Source organism: Balaenoptera borealis, assembly GCF_965194805.1.
Source record: "Balaenoptera borealis genome assembly, chromosome: 16".
Lineage (NCBI taxonomy): Eukaryota > Metazoa > Chordata > Mammalia > Artiodactyla > Balaenopteridae > Balaenoptera > Balaenoptera borealis.
In genome coordinates this window covers 18,876,836-18,894,271 of record NC_138872.1, presented here as the reverse complement: position 1 = coordinate 18,894,271, position 17,436 = coordinate 18,876,836, and the positions used below count along the sequence as shown (strand labels likewise).

Sequence of the window (17,436 nt, the reverse complement as noted above, 5' to 3'; positions counted from 1 at the left end):
TCCATACCCTTCAGAGCCAAGAAACAAAAGCAAAACTGCTTCTGGATGGTCTCCGACAGGGATCTAAGTTCAGTGTCAAAGTCTTGCCTTCTGAGTCCCAACTTTCCCAGTGATATATATAAAAACAAGAATAAGGAACTGGATAAGAGTTTTTCATATAAAAATAGTGATTTAAAAAAAAATAGAAAATGATCATTCCAGTCTATAGTTATATTCTTTCACAGCTCTGATTCTTTTCCCAAGTCTTAACTGGGCTCTATCCCAATTCTGCCTCCTTTGACATTTTTGCAGCTTGGTGGTAATAATCCAGAATCAGAAAAACAAACCAATTCAACAAAAACGTACTGAAAACCTATGTTTTATCTGCAAAGTCCCAGCGATTATCTATAGAGAAAGGACAGTTCTTCCCTGTAAGAATATTCCACTTGAGTAAAGGCAAAGTATAAAACTGAAGAAAAGAGATCACCGATGGAGCAAGGGATAAGAAACAGGAACAAGAAAGATACTAACAACTTACTGAGCTTCTTTCCCAAGCCAGGCATTTCTTATCTTCTATCTTACTGACTCCATCTGACAGCCATACACCAAGAAATCAAAGCTCATAGCCAAGCTTCTGAAACGTCACATACATCAAAGTAGAGCCCGGACGTAAAGCTGACCTGAGTGCTAGCAAAGCGTGATGTGGGGAGAAACACACCCCAAACCGCAGTTGCAATGGGAGTGACTGATGATAAGACCACAGAAACCACTCAGGAGCACAGCCCAGGGGAGCCCCAGGATTGCCAAGTTCCTAAAATCACATGTTACGAGAGGCGCCAAACAGTGACGTGGGTACATTACCACATGCTTAACTTCAGGAAGAACTTGCAGAGATTCGAATTCTTTAACTTTCGCAGGATCCACATCCTCCTCCAGCTCCCACGTACTTTCTTCGTAAGGCAGTGAGCACCACTTCACCAGGTAATGCGTCACTTCCTAGTGGGAAATGGGAGAGACGCTTACGTTCTTTCTACTGCATTACAGGAATCAGTCCTACACTGACAGACCTATGAAAACCCCCCTACAATACAGCACGCGAATGCCATGAAAACAAGGACCACACGTTAACGAAACGTGCAAAATATCTTCGGCAAGCGGCAAAGACACTTCGGAAGAGTCAAAACAGCAAAATACCCACCTCTCCGGTTTCTGCATCCTTGGTGTGGGCCACCTCCAAGATGCGATCAACCTCCACGTAGTCTGGGTTGAACAAGTCTTCGTCAGGCTAAGGCAAACAAAGAAGAAGAGCTAAGAAGTGTCCCCCCATCCCTCCAACCCAGCATCCAGTGTTTGAAGTGACCCCCTCCTCTGGGCCCTATTGGGCGGGAAACACAGAATGAAAGGGTTCGCTTGAAAATAAAAGTCACATCACTGACATTTCTTCACTGTCCCCAAATCCTCCTCTTCAGGACTGAATTTAAAGAAATGACCACACCTTACAGGTTGCCCCACGGCCGGGGTGACGCTTTCCTGTTGGTCATTACAGTACTGAGCAAAAATCAGCACAAGGAGGATTTCCAGAGATATCCCTCGGAAACCCAGAATTACAGTCTGTTTTTCTTCTTAATACCAATAACGGTTAATATTGGAAGGAGGCATGGGGGGAGCTTCAGGGGTACTGATAATGTTTTATTTCCTGACCTAGGTGCTGGTTACACAGGAGTGTTTATTTTGCAAAAATTCACTGAGTTGTACCCTTAGGACTGCTTACTGTTAAACACACTACGCTTCAAAAGAAAAAGTGTACTTACAAAATAATAAGCAAGATTTAGAAATATTTAATGTGTGTCCAGTGTTTAGCCTGTAAGCTACTTTATGGAGTAGCAGGTGTCGTAATTATCTTTACAGATGAGAAAACTGACTCAGAGAGGTTAAATAAGTACCGTGACCGAGGCTGCAAAGCCACGTGAATCAGAACGTTTACCCGGGTCTTTCTTGCCCAGAAGCCCTCCTCCTGAAGTGCAGGAATGTTCTTATTACCCCTTAAGCTAGAAGGCACTTTAGGAGCTGTCTAGTTTCATCTTCCAATCAACGCAGGAACACTTTTTTTTTACAGCATCCCTGGCAAATCCACCCTCGGATTCAATTATCCGTGTTCAGGAATTTATTGCCCTCCGAGACCTGACCCACTGCCAAGACAGCTTTACCTCTGCCTGTTCAGTAGTAGCGTCATGATCTTTATCATTATTACTATTAAATTACAGCCTAATTTTCCTCCTGTAACTGACTCATTGGTGTGAACTGCTTCCTCTACAGCAGCAGTAACCAAGTTGATTCCTCCGTATCGGAACACCTCCCTAACCCCAGGTGTTCAATGTTCTTCAGATGCCACGTTTCTAGATCCCGTGGTGATGCAGAGAGCTAACCTTTGTGGAATAGTGACTATGGGTCGGGCACCATGCTTAGCACTTCTATCAACACTGTGCCATTTAATCCTCCCAGGTAGTCTGTGAGGGTGATAGTATTAGGAGTTCTGATTTACAAAAACAGAGGATACTGAGTCTGAAGGAGCTACTGCAATTGGCCCAAGGCAAACTGCTATCTGGTCATTCTCCCCACTCCAAAGTTGTAAAGATCTTTAAAATACCGATGTGTGACATTACATTTACTTATTGACATTTTCATTACTTCATTCATCCTCTCCTGTCCAGGTAAATCTGAACTTTGATTCTGTCATGTATTCTCCCAGCACTGGGTCTGGTGTTGAGGAGTCAGGGTCTCATAGGCCTCCAGCCCCGTGGGGCGTGGGAACTCACAGCCTTTCCAGCCCCACTCTCCTTCACATGTGCCCTCGGCTACCTCATAAAGCGGCTGGAAATAATGGGTATGAAGAAGCTCTATTCAAAACTAGGTTATTATTTACTTCGTAAGAATACCATTTATGCAAGTTATTAACAAAAATGTTGACTAGGTCAAGACTGAAGACAGCGTTAACAGCAACTACTCCCCACTCTCACTCCTCATTCCTTTCATGATGGCCTCCAATCTTCTCAAAAGCCTTTCCTTCCCCAAGGGTATGAATTCTCATTACAGTATTTTCTTCCCCAAGGGTATGAATTCCCATTACAGTATTTCTACACATCCTAACACAGTTTTCTATTCCCAACCAAGGGAAAAAATCACTCCCTTGGGAATAAATCAGAAACCAGATTCATGGGGCTTTGCAGGCTACATTAAGTAGTTTGGACTTTATTCCAAGAAAACAGGAAGTGCTGAAGGGTCTGGAGCAGGAGTGGCATAGAAAACCCTCCTCCCATACCTGGGCACAAACAAGTGGTGACTGAGCACTGACCCTGCGCCTAGTACCACAGATAGAAACACGAGGAAGACGTGGCCCTGTCTGTCTCGCAGGGCTCAAAATGGAAGACACAGACACGTAAACAAGTCACTGCACTGCAAATGCTCGCTAAAATAGAGGCGTGAATAGGAAGTTCCAGGAACCGAGGGAGAGTATCCAACAGGGCTTCAGGATGGTTTTTCCAATTCTAGTCCTTCCCTTCCGATTCTCTACAGAGGAACAATGCCATAAAAAACAGTTCTCACAGGTTTTACAACAATCCTGGAGAGGCCTGGGGCCAAACGTTAAGGCTAAAGAAAAAGGACTCCATATTGGGACAAAAAGAACACTTATTGACATTATCCTAAACTAGTTTTTTGTCATTTGTGGAAAAGGAGTACAACATGAACAATGAATTGGTAAGAACGTGCAGCAATCTGCTAAAATTTGATGGCATCTCAGTGCACTCTTAAGGTCTATCTAGTATTTGTGACTACATTTAAAAAATAATTTTTATTGCTTTTTTCTTCATAAGTTATCTGTGTAAAATTGAAAAATTACATGTTAAAGAAAATAGAAATCACCACAATCCCATCAAATGGAGAAAATTATGCCATCATTTTCACGTACACTCAGACATTTTCTATGCATTATTATGGTGATTCTTCTCTCTTGTACCCCCCAAAATGGAACTGTCTCATATAAGAGCTTGACATTTTCAACTAACAATAGTTAACATCACTAAGCCTCTTCCTATGACGTTAATAATTGTCCTCCAATATCATTTCTACTAGCTGCACGGTATTGCACTCTGTGGGATGTATCATAATTTAACAAGTGTCTATTATCTAACATTTTCTTTGTTTTCAATTTTTCACCAATACAAACAACTGTTTATCATAGCTAAGTCTTTGCACAAAGACTTGATAGTTTCCTTAAAATAAATGGTGGAAACAGAACGGCTGGGACAAAGTATAGGCAAATATTGAGACATGTGGATGTCTGTTGTCATCCTGCTGTCCTGACAGGTCATCCTAAGTTATGCTCCTAACCAGTGACGACGACAGTGTCTCTTCCCTACACCTTCACCAGCAGTGGAAAATACTTATGTTTAAAACCTTCAAATATTTGATAAGTAAAAACTAGAAGATTCCCATTTTAATTTGCATTTCTTTGACTGCTAGTGAAATTGACTACATTTTTGTATGGTTGGTAAGTAATTTTCCCCTCTTTTCTGAATTCCCCATTAATTTGTCCATTTTTTCTATTTGGGATTTTGTACTTTTCTTTTTGAACTATAAGAGCATTTCTTGTCATTAAAGCTATTTGTCATGTGTATATGTATGTGTATCATGCATGTGTATATGCAAATATAAATAAGGTTTCCATACTGTGTAAGAAGAATGTATGCCTTGTATGTATGTGTGCATGTACGTAATTAGGGAATACGTCTATGTACATTATGTACTTAAAGATTTATTTGTGGTATTTTCTAACTTACAGGCACTACAGATGTTTTGACATCCAAATCCATCAATCCTTCCTCTTGCTGTAGGTACCATACTTAGAAATTCCCAAGTTTATATATTTATTTACTTATTTTCTAACAGTTTAGCTTTGTTTTTATTTTTTACACCCAAACTTTAAGTCTTCTTGGAATTGCCCTTTTGGGGAGGGGGGAGGAGGAAATGAAAGAACTGTGTGCACATTCCTTCTGTGTGTACATTCTGCCCTAGGACGTGACCTAGATGCACGTTCTTATGAGTTATCAGTTTATAAGGTTTGATCCTTATTCCTTGCTGGATAATTTGTTTTCTTTGGCTTAAATCTGGACAAATCTTGTCACAAATCAGCAGACACCTGAGCAATAGATCTACACAGGACTTCAACTTTAAGAAACTTAAACCCGGTATTTAATACCGCAAGAAAAGCAGTGATCAAATTAGTAAACATTGCTTCACCTCAGTAAAAATGTGCTTCATCTGGGCTTGTTTATTCCTAAATCGCTTGATCTTCTGTGCGATGCGAGGATCCTTTTCGAGTTCTTCCATTGTGGCCCATTTACAGTGTAAGTAGGAACTATCCAAAGACACACAAATTGTGAGACAAGCACAGAACCAGCAAACCATCAAGTTTTAAAGTGTTTCAATAACCAGGTGACTGTCTAACACAGCAGCAGTGGAGTGACTTGCTGTGGAACTGCTGGAGACTAGGCTTAGAAGGGCCTTGCCCTTCAGGACAAAAACAGAATACAAAACAATGCAGCAATTCCAAGCAACTGGTCACCACTCTGTGGCTTCTAGAGAAACTGGCTCAGAGCAGAGGGAGGGCAGGTATAGGCAGGCCATCGTTAATGCACATTAGTGAAAGTGGGCACACAGCAGAGAAAGAAAGAAAAACGTAAGTGGAGAGAAAAGTATAGGCTATAGGACCATGGTTCTCCACTCTGGGTGCAAATGGGAACTGCAGAGGGAGTTTTTAAAACACACCAATCCTTGAGAACTACTCCCAGAGTATGAGCCAACGGGTCTTGAGTGCAGCAAGGACTTCAATAGTTTTAAAAAGCTCTCCAGGTGATTCTATACGCAGCCAAAGTAAAGCACTGCTGCCTAAGGTGAACTTGAGCCAATCAAGATCTGTGGGTCATGCCTTAGGGGCCATTCTTGGAAAATATAAAAGATAATGGTGTGATGAAAGAAGAAAGTTTTATTCATTTAAAATACACATACAAATGATACACTAAATAGACGTACAAATTCCTATACTTGACGTAGAACAGCTCCAAGTCGAATGGGGGTTCTCCCGGGTGAACCTGTAACCAAAAGCAAGCAGTTATCAGCCCAGATCCCCATGGATCACCCTTATGTGCCAAACGAAAAAGGTAAATCAATACTTCTTCCTGGTTTTAGAACATATTTCTCGAGGACATTTTCATTTTCCCAGGTCTTTTTCTGACAGGTCTGGAGCAGGCTTTCTAAAGGCTGAACACACGGTAAGCTATAAGGTTAGAAAAAAAAAAATGATCCTCCTGGTGTCATTCTTAGGTCCAGGCTGGGAGAGCATTCAGCTGATAAAGCCAAACTGGCCCAGGGCTCTGAGAGCTGGTGCAGAAGTGAGAACATGCATTTCCGGCGTCCTCCCAACCGTCCCCCACAAACTCCAGTGATGTTCACTCTCAAAGTAAGGAAGTTTACTTTCATAAATACTTGAGGTAAAGATGAAACTATGCCCTCACTGGCACTGGCATACTCCTTCACGCCAGAAATTTTCTCTAGAGGTTCTCTACACAGCCCTGAGACGTTGAAAGGAAAAGATGTTTTTATTGGGAGTCTTTTCCCATCTCTTCCTGGCCCTCCGATGACTTTCAGTGGGCTATGGCAACTAAAGCATCAATACCTTTTGCTAGGATCGTAAGGAAAAAAAACATCGGTTTGGGCCATACTCAAATATTTCAGAATTTCATGTCTTAAAATCTTTCATGGAGGTGAAAATAAGTGTCAACTAGCCAAACAGTGTTCTTGCCTAGCTCTCAGTCCAGCCAAGAATGACCACTCCAGAAACATCTCTCCACAGAGGGTGTAAACTGCGCTAGTGATATACAAGCCAGAAACATCAGCCACGAACCTCCTGGACAGTCTTAGATGCCAGGATCTTCTCAATGATGTTTGCGTCATCTTCTGGAGGCTCCTGGAGATGGAGGTTAAAGAGAGAGACAATTACGGCACCACAGGAGCCATGAAATAATTCTAGAAGAAATACTGTAATAGGCACTACTTTGTCCAAAAGTTCACCTTTGAGTACTGAGGTCTCTCTCCTATCAGCCCACAGAGTGATCAAAAGATCACACACATTCTAACCTCTGGGCATAACACCCTATCACCTTCCCCTCCCAAGTGAGCAGGGAAGTTATTCTGCTTCTTGATTTGCTTCAGATTCTTCATTTCAGATCTGCCTTTAGCATCATTAAAATTGACCCTAAGACTTCCCTTCTCTGCCAAAACTGCTTACATGTTGCTGCATAAATTTTCAGAAAGGCCTAACATAGAAGAGTCTGGGGGCTTTAGAATCAGAGGGTCCCAATTCTGACACAATCCAGCTATTGACTTTGGGCTAGTCAATTAACACCTCTTAGTTCCAAGTCTATTAAAATAGGAGTTAAAAACACATATCTCACTGGGTTACTGGGAGGATAAAATGGGATGTGAAAACATTTTTTGGACAGTAAGCGCTATGCAAATGCAAAGTATAATTATTCTTTACTAAATTGTACCATCTTTCCCCTCTGTACCTGGAAGTGGCTTTCTGTTTCATTGATCATCCATTGACTACAAATCCCAACTGGAAACAAATTAATTCCTTCCTTTCTGCCCTAGATACACATCAACATTTCCTAATCTCCATGAAATCTCTTTCTACAGAGTATTTGACTTAAAAAAAAAAAAAATCTGCATTTAAAAAACAACAAACTTAAAAAAGGATGCACTGGATCTACAAATATTTCTTTAAAATTTTATTTTGTTTTATCTTTATATAAAGGGTGTCATGGTGGATGTAATCTTCTTTAACTAAATATGATATTGCCAATATTCATCCATATTGTTCATGTTGCTTTAGCCATTCAATTTTAATACTGTATAATATTCTATTGTATTAATAAACCAGAGTCTATTTGTCTTCTTCCTTTGATGGACATTAAAAAAAAAAAAAAAAAAGGATGCATTGGGTCACAACTCTCCTGTTAAATGTTCTTCCTCGGACTTTATTTGAGCAGTTTTATTTCCATCGTTTCATATGCACTACATAACCTTTCCAGATCCAGTATTTATCACAATATGAGATTTAGAACAGTATATGAAAAGAACACTCATCACAACAACCCTAACTCTCAAAATAACTATTTGGGTTCCTTATCAGAACTTTCCAAAAGGATGGTTTATGCTGCATCTCAGTGCCCATTCTAGGGCTCAACTGTCCCAAAGTCATACCATTACAGAAAACATATTTTCTAAGAACTTAAATGAAGCTTTTCCCAGAAAGGTGATGGTAAAAAAAGATGAGTAGGGCGGATGGCAGAAAAGAAGTATGGGAATCAGCAGGCACTGACAGATGCTCCCAAAGGCTACAAATATTTATTACGTCCCCCTGGACACATGGCATTGTGAAGTTAATCCAAAATGACAAGTCTTTTCCCACTGCTCAACCAGAAGACAAGTGAACTGGGCCTACCATACAATAGAAGGATGGGGTGGGATACAGACTAAGCTTTTGTTTTCCTGTCAGTATGTTTCTTCTGCTTGATTCTTCTGCACAAGTTAAGAAAAGGAGAAGGAGGCAGTTTACTGTGGATTGCCCGTCTTCTCCCACCACAATATAAGCCTTGTGAGGGCAGGGATCTTTATTTGTTTTACTCACTAATGTAGCTAGATACCTTGAAAAAGCCAGGCAACAGTGGGTGATCATTGAATATTGGCTGAATGCTAAACAACAGGGAAGAGGAAAAGAGACACAGATGGAAATACACAAGGAAAGATAAAGCATTATTCTTAATCTACATCATGTGATTAAAAAGTCTCCCTCTTCTCCATATACCTGGACTTATCTTCTACTGTACAGATGGGTAACAGCAAAGGGCCCAAGCTAGATGTACTTTCCTGAGCAGTAAAATCACTACCCCAACCTTGCAGCCAAACAGAGCTCTGACTATGACAGGTGGACAGAGAACAAAGGAACAGGGGCTGGGTCACAAGGAACTAGATGAATGAACCAACTTCCTTCCTACCTTCCTACTTCATTTCCTTCCTAAATTTCTCCCACATTATTTATTGAGTGCCTTCTGTGTTTATGCACTGGTCTTATAGAAATAAATGAGCTACAGTCTTCATCATCAAGGAACTGCCAGACATGCTAACACATGCTTTAAGTGAGGTATGGCATACATACAGCATGCAGAGATCTCAAGTGTACAGTTGTTGAAGTTTAAGTCCCACCAAGATCAAGTTATATAACATTTCCAACATCCTGGAAGACCCTCATGCTCCCACTAGAAGTAACCACTATTCAGACGTCTACCACCATTGATTAGTTCTGCCTATTATTAAGTTTCATGTAAATGCAATCACATAGTGTGTGGTTCATTCTCCTGTATTACTGTGTAGTATTTTATTGTATAAATACACCACCATTTATTTATCCATTCTATTGCTGAGGAATATTTGGGTTGCTTTCAATGTTCACATAAATGCACTCATTTACCTTGGATATAACATAGGAGTGGAACTGCTAGGTTATGAGGTTCATTATATGTTTAGTTTTTTTTAAAAAATAAATTTATTTATTTTTGGCTGCGCTGGGTCTTCGTTGTTGCGCATGGGCTTTCTCTAGTTGCGGTGAGTGGGGACTACTCTTTGTTGCGGCGTGTGGGCTTTTCGTTGAGGTGGCTTCTCTTGCTGTGGAGCACTGGCTCTAGGCATACGGGCTCAGTAGTTGTGGCTCGCGGGCTCTAGAGCGCAGGCTCAGTAGTTGTGGCATACGGGCTTAGTTGCTCCGCGGCATATGGGATCTTCCCGGACCAGGGCTCAAACCCGTGTCCCCTGCATTGGCAGGTGGATTCTTAACCACTGTGCCACCAGGGAAGCCCGTGTTTAGTTTTAATGGATATTGTCAGAACTTTTCCCAAAGTGGCTGTAACAATTTTTACATCCGACAGCAGTGTATGGGAGTTGCAACTGACTTGATACTGTCAGTCTTGAAAATTTTAGCCATTCCCAGTGGATGTGTATTATCATCTCTTTGATTCACATTTCCCTGATAACTAAGGATGCTGAGCATCTTTTCATATGCATATTGGCCATGTGGATATCCTCACTGTGAAGCTCCTGTTCAAGTCATTTGCCTATTTTAAAAATTGTCCTTTTTTCTGATTGGCAAGAGTTCTTTATATTTGCGAGAGTTTAATATATATCTTTATTTCTCAATAAGAGTCCTCTGTCACAATCCATACAAACATTTTCTACCAATCTATGGTTTGCATTTTCAACCTGAAAATGTATCTTTTGATGAACAGAAGTTCTATATAATACACCTTATCAATCTTTTCTCTTACATATTTTTGTGTTGTTTAAGGAATCTTTGCTGCCACCAACGTCATTCATTAAGCCATATATGTGGTTGTAAATCTTCTTGTAGCCACATTAAAAAACAGATGAATTTGATTTTAACAATATTTTATTTAAACTAATATACCCCAAATATTATCATTTCAATATGTAATCAATGTAAAATTATTAATGGAATAGTTTACATTATTTTTCTCACACTAAGTCTTTAAAAATCTACTGTGTATTCCACACTTACAGCACATCTCACTTCAGACTAGGTATATTTCAAGTGCTTAATAGCCACACACAGCTAAGTACAAGCCATGCTGGGCAGTACACACCACTCTACTTTGTTCCATTGGTCTATTTGTTCTTATGGCAACACTACCCTGTCTTCATTGTGGCTTGATTACAAAGTCTGGATTATGGTAAGTATTCCAATTTAGTTCTTCCTTTTCAAGATTGCCTTGGCTAATCTAGGTCTTTTGTACTTCCATCATCAATTTCTATCAGAAAAACACCCTGCTCAGATTTTGACTGGGACTGAACTATAGACGTCTTCACAATATTGAATACATGTATGTCATATATCGCTCTATTTATTTAGGTCTTCTTTAATTTCTTTCAGCAATGTTTTTCATATAGAAGGCTTGTATCCTCTGAGAGTTATTACAGGGTATCTAATACCGTGATACTATTATAAATGGTATTTTACAATTTTCCTTTCCTGATTTGATGTTGCTAGTTTATAGAAATAGTTTTGTTTTTTTTACTATATTATAAATGGTGCCAATACATTTGCTCGACACAGGGTTACCACAAACATTCAATTTGTTAAAAAAAAAAAGTGCAATATCTGTGAAGTGCAATAAAGCGAACAGTAATAAAATGAGGCATGCCTGTATTTTTTCTTTCATTAATTAATTAATTTATTTTTGGCTGCGCTGGGTCTTCGTTGCTGCATGTGGGCTTTCTCTCTAGTTGCAGCGAGCGGGGGCTACTCTTCGTTGCGGTGCACGGGCTTCTCATTGAGGTGGCTTCTCTTTGTTGTGGAGCTCAGGCTCTAGGTGCATGGGCTTCAGTAGTTGTGGCATGCGGGCTCAGCAGCTGTGGTGCACAGGCTTAGTTGCTCCAAGGCATGTGGGATCTTCCTGGACCAGGGCTCAAACCTGTGACCCCTGCATTGGCAGGCGGATTCTTAACCATTGCGCCACCAGGGAAGTCCTGTATTTTTTCTTTTTCCTTAGTTCAGTAGCCAGGACCTCCACTGTATTTCTGAATATAAATGAGAATAATGGAATCTTTTTCTTACTCCCAAATTCAGAGGGAAAGTATTCAATACTGCACCATTTAATATAATATTAGCTGTCAGTTTTTATCTACTGACTTTTAAGATGTTCTTTCAGTATTTGGTTTTCTACAGTTTAAGATATGCTTAGTATGGTTTTCTTTTTTACATTTTTCCTGCTTGGGGGTTACCTGACATTGAATGTACTGGCGGATAGCTTCATCAGTTTATGGGAATTTCTGGCCATTCATTTTATCTTCAAACAGTCCTCTGATTCACTCTCTCCTCCATGTCTAGGACTCTAATCAGATATGTATGTGTTAGTCCTTTTCACTGCACCCCAATTGCCTCTTTATCCGTTTACGCTTTGCTATGTTCTTTCCATTCTTTTTTCTGTGTGTCAGTTTAGAAACTTTCTGTTCATCTGTCTTCAAAGTCACCAATCTTATCTTCTACTGTGTCTAATCTGCTTTTAAACTCATCCACTGTGTTCTGAATTTTATAAATTGAAAATTTCAGTTTTACAGTGTTGATCTGATTCTCTTTATAGATTCAATTCTCTGTTGGAATTCTTTACTTTAGAACTTATTTTGTCCATCTTTTCCTCTATTTTCTTTAACACATGACTCATGGTTATTTAAAAGTTCTTTTCTGCTGTTATCTGGATCATCTGGGGTCTGCTTCTATTAACATATTTATTTTCTTGATTTTCAGTCAATTTCCCAGCCTTTTCGAATGTCTAATAATTTTTTACTGTATGATGAATACTGTGAATACTGTGAATAAAAGAATCATAGCAGCTCCAAACAATATCTTCTACTACAAGTGTTTCCTATTTTCTCTTAGACAAACAGGGAGAAGGAGTGGGTCCCACTGGTCCAATCAGGGACTGTTGGGTCAGGACTGGGTTACTGCTAAGATTCAGTCCATCCCTTGTTTTACCTGTTCCTTGAGTATGAATGTCCAAGGTCACTGACTCTAAGTCCCGCAGGTCTTTTTACTCCTGAGCCCTGAAGTCTCCAATCCCAAGCAGGTTAAAAATCTCTCTTAAGGGAGAGTCAGGTTTTTTTTTGCAGTAGACCCATCCTTTTAGTGAGATTGTATCTCCTAAAAGTAACGTGAGACTGTGAGATTTCAATCTGCCTTCTGGCTGAGCCACTAACTTCTTGGGCAACCCCAGAATTCATCAAATGTCTCCAGGGGAAAGCTCCCTGTTTTGGGAATTCCTTTAGTTTCCAATCATTTCACCAGCCCTGCATAATCAATCACCAGCAGGGTCAGATGGTTTCTCTTCAACCCAGAATAGTCTCTGTTTGGGCCCAGCCTGACCCTCAGCCCCTGCCCAGAATGGCAGAATGCCTCCAGAGAAGAAACAGTCAGCAACTGTCAGCTCATCTAGGAATAGCTCTTCTCTGTCTGGAATTTTAGTTCATCTAATTCTTGTTGCTTCCACAGCTATCTGATGTCTTTAAAAATATGTCCTTTGCAATTTATCTTTTTTCCCCCCTTGCAGCAAGTGTTGGCCTGCCATGCCCTACTATACCCTTACCTGAGAATAGAATCCTCCAACACTAACTTTTATTTTTGGAGTTCCCTAGGGCCTAGTTTTTGGGCTTTCTTTTCTTTTCTATCCATACTCATTCTCTTGGTGATCTCATCTGGTCTCATGGTTTTAAATACTGGCTATGTTGTGTTGGCTGCCATATTTATTTATCCTCTCCTATGATTACAGACTCCTTCATCTAATTGTTACTTGTCATCTCCACTTGAATATCTCAGAGATATATCACACCTAAGATGTCCACAAACTAAACTCCTAGTCTCTTAGCCAACCCCCCACCCTTACCATTTCTACCTACAGTTTTCCCCAGCTGAGTTAAGAGGAACTCTATCCCTCTGGGTGTTCAAACCAAAAATCCTGCTGTAATCCTGACTCCGTTCTTTCCCCTCCACACATCCTATCTCATCAGCCAAGAAATCCTGTTGAGTTTACCTTTGAAATACATCGGGAATCCAGCCATTTCTCACCCCCTCCTCTGCTTCTACCCTGGTCTAAACCACCTTCATCTCTTACCCAGATTATTCCCAGCTGCCTCCTAAGTAGTCTCCCTGTTTCCACTCCTGTCCCACTGATCCATTCTCAACACAACGTTCAGAACGGCCCTTTTTATTAAGTGACTCTTTTGCTTAAACTGCTTAAAATGTTTTTCTTTTAACTTGGAGTAAAGCCAAAAGTCTTCCAAAGGTCTACAGAAGCCCACAGGATGTGTACCCAGCCTCTCATCTCCTCTGTCACCTTTCAGGTGTCCTTGTCCGTCCCTCATACACACCGGGCATGTTTCCACCTCCAGGACTCTGCTATTCCCTCTGCCTGAAACACTCTTCTCCCTACACAACTCCCTCACCCCTTTACTTCCTTCACTTCTTGGATCAAATATTACCTTTGTGAGGCCAACACTGATCACCCTACTTAAAACTGCAGGCTTCATTCCTGAATTCCGTATCACGCCTATTCTGATTTTTTTTTCCCATACCACTTACCACCATTGACATACTACACAATTTTATTATTTTCAGATTGATTATCAGCCTCTCCCTAGTTATTTCTACCCTTTGGAAGTTCTGGGCTTAGCCTTTTGGCTTTCCATCCCACGTAGGTTCAAAATCTGGCAAATATCTGGAGGAGGAGATCGGTTGTGTGTATGCTGCAGGCCTCCTCTCCATTTGCTGTAGGCTCCCTCCACGAAGGCAGGGACTTCTGTCTCTTTTGTTCCTTGACGTTATCTCCAGCACTTAGAACAGTCCTTGGCGCTCAATAGTGGTAGGTGCTCAATAAATATTTTTGAATAAATAATGTTAAGAGATTTTGCAATACAACATGGGAATAGTAGTATAAAGCAAGTGACAGTCAAGAACATGAATCCTGACAAAAACCTTCTCAGCAGCCCAGAATCTGGGAAATCAGATCTCTAAAAATTCAGATAAACAACTGGTAAGAGACTAAGGATAGATCCTCTAGGGGTAGATGACTCTGGGTGGGAGTGGCTCTAGATAACTAAATTGGGCAATAGTGGTAGGTGCTCAATAAATATTTTTGAATAAATAATGTTAAGAGATTTTGCAATACAACATGGGAGTAGTAGTATAAAGCAAGTGCTATGGGAACACAGAGCCAGAGTACCTGGACAAATTAGGAGAGCCTTTGGAAATGAGTTGGCTTTTGAATGATGGCCATTCTGACCAGTGTGAGGTGGTACCCCATTGTGGTTTTGATTTGCATTTCTTTAATAATTATTTGAAGTAAGCGTGCCATTGACTAACGCCTGCAAATCTTGTTTGTGCCTAGATTGTTTCTGAAATGGTATTCTCTGTAACACGATTTTTAGTTATTGATGATCTCTTTTAATATAATGATTTAGTCAGCTTCACTTGAATGATAGTACTGGTAACAATATGCGGCCGACAGTCTATTTGCAGCAATATTCCAAGAGGCAAAAGGCAAGCATTTGTGCAGTTGTGGAAAATAGGTAAATTTGCCAGTTTTAGGCAAGCATGAAAATGGGGCATATTAATTTGGATCTAACACTTCTCGCTTCCTGAGTGTTTTCATATGGTCTTTCCTGTGTTGTCCTCTGGAGATAGGCGTTTCCATCCCCATTTTAATGACAAAATCACTAAGATTTAAAGAAGCAGGTCACTCTCCCCGGTCGGTAATGACAAAACCGGAATCAGAAGGGTGGGTGGAAAAAAAAGAGAAGCAGCATATATCAGTCCTTGGCGCTCAATAGTGGTAGGTGCTCAATAAATATTTTTGAATAAATAACGTTAAGAGATTTTGCAATACAACGTGGGAATAGTAGTATAAAGCAAGTGCTATGGGAACACAGAGCCAGAGTACCTGGACAAATTAGGAGAGCCTTTGGAAATGAGTTGGCTGCCTATTAGCATTAACCTTTCACAATTGCTGAGCACCTTTCCTACCTACTTCCAGTTCTGTATAACCCAGACTAGCAAGCACGCATTCACACGTGTACACCCGTGCTAAAAGAGCAACTGTCTCTCCTCACCAGCAGGTTGCTTCAAATAGTCTCTTATTCTTACCTACCATGAAGAGCAGAAAAAGGTGGTTTCTGATGACAGGATTTTGATTGCTCTCAGAGTTTTTAACTAGGACCAAATCCAAGGAAATGTTAACATGTGGATGAAGAAAGCACAGGACTTTACTCTGAGGATTAAAAGGATGGAGGGTTTAAAGCATTCTTCATTAGAGAAAATTCTCAAGTAAAAATTAAGGTATTTGAAATAAAAACTAATTTATTTTTTGGCACTAGTTAAAGAATAGGGGGAAACACACTAGTATTAAAAAAAAAAAAAATCAATGGTTATTATCAAAATACTGACAGCAGGTTTTTATCCTATCCTAATAAAAGGGAAAAAAGAGAGTAGCGTTTCCAAAATACACATCAAAGTAGGAAGAAAACTGGAAAATCAGGATTTTTTTTTTCCCTAAACAGAGATTGTGCATAAGCATGACCATGTGTGTATAAACACTCAGTGTATACAGATACACACAGATATAAACTAAATCTGCTTGCCAAACATACTTCCATGACAGCCATCTGTTCTCAAGTGCTTGGAGTTTTCTCAAATTATCCTTCAAAGGAGACCATTTTAGTTCATTCACTTTCATGTCAGAACCTCATGAAATTAAAAATTTATTTTCTTAGGGAAAATTTCAAAAATTTTCAACCCACATCACCCTCGACCTCAACCAACCACCTGATTCACTTCTATTCAGCGAGCCGTAAGGAAAGGCTCTAGCAAGAAGAAGCCACTCCAAAACACAAGCATTTACCAAGTGCCATGGAAGGTCCAAAGTAGCATCCAACAAGGTGCCCAGTCTCAGGGGCTTACACTCAGTGAAAGCAAGATAAAACATATTTTTCTTAGAAATGTACCAGTGGTAAATTCTAATCAGTGTGACAGTGACCCTAAGTCCGGCAGCAAGAGTGCAGGAAGCAAGAATAGCTTGGATTTCACAGAATAGTAATGTTTTAGTTGGGCCCTAAAGAATGGTGGCTCGTAAGAGGACTGCAAACAGGAAGGAAGCTCGAAATGCACCCGAAGGATGAAAGCACCAGGATATGGGAAGCAGGATGCAGACTTGGAACACTAAGGAACCAGTCTTAGCAGAGAAAAGCATTACACAGAATGAGGAGTGGGGATAAATGAGGGTAGAGAGGTAGTATGCAGCCACATTCCTTAAAAAATCAGGCAGGAGTTTTGATCCAAAACAGGAGTTAAGAGGTAACCACCTTAGATTCTTGAGTGGGACACTGAAAAAAAGCCAAAAACTTCTCTGGTATTATGGGAGAATGAGTCTAGTAATGGATTGGGAAGGACAGGGACCTGGGGCAGGGAACGACAAAAGTGCGAACTGTGGTCATTTGAACACTGGCCTCAACACAACGGGTGGCAGCAGAAGCCAAGAGGAAACAAAGACAGGAGACAATCTGAGGAAAGATGCGGGGTGGACGACGGTGGTGTGGCCAGCGGAGAAATGGGAAGAATGAAAACCATCCTCTTGGGCCGAGTGCATAGGAGCCTAAGCACTGAGTCACACGGGCTGGTACAGAGCTAGAGCCATGCCAGCCAGAAGCCGCTCTGCCAAGGGGCCTGCCCACGGCTGTCGGTGTCAGAGTGAGACGTGGATGAACACCAGTGGGGAAACTATG

General features: G+C 40.6%; 1 protein-coding gene across 1 annotated transcript in view; it reads right to left on the bottom strand.

Moving 5' to 3' along the window:
- CHD6 (chromodomain helicase DNA binding protein 6) overlaps nt 1-17,436 on the bottom strand; it is a 210,138-nt gene that overhangs the window by 91,411 nt on the left and 101,291 nt on the right. The window contains exons 6-10 of the mRNA XM_082359464.1: nt 6,941-7,003; nt 6,070-6,128; nt 5,278-5,395; nt 1,178-1,264; nt 841-975 (exon numbers count right to left, since the gene is read on the bottom strand). Coding sequence (XP_082215590.1) covers nt 841-975; nt 1,178-1,264; nt 5,278-5,395; nt 6,070-6,128; nt 6,941-7,003 — 462 coding nt within the window. The remainder of the gene's footprint in view (nt 1-840; nt 976-1,177; nt 1,265-5,277; nt 5,396-6,069; nt 6,129-6,940; nt 7,004-17,436) is intronic.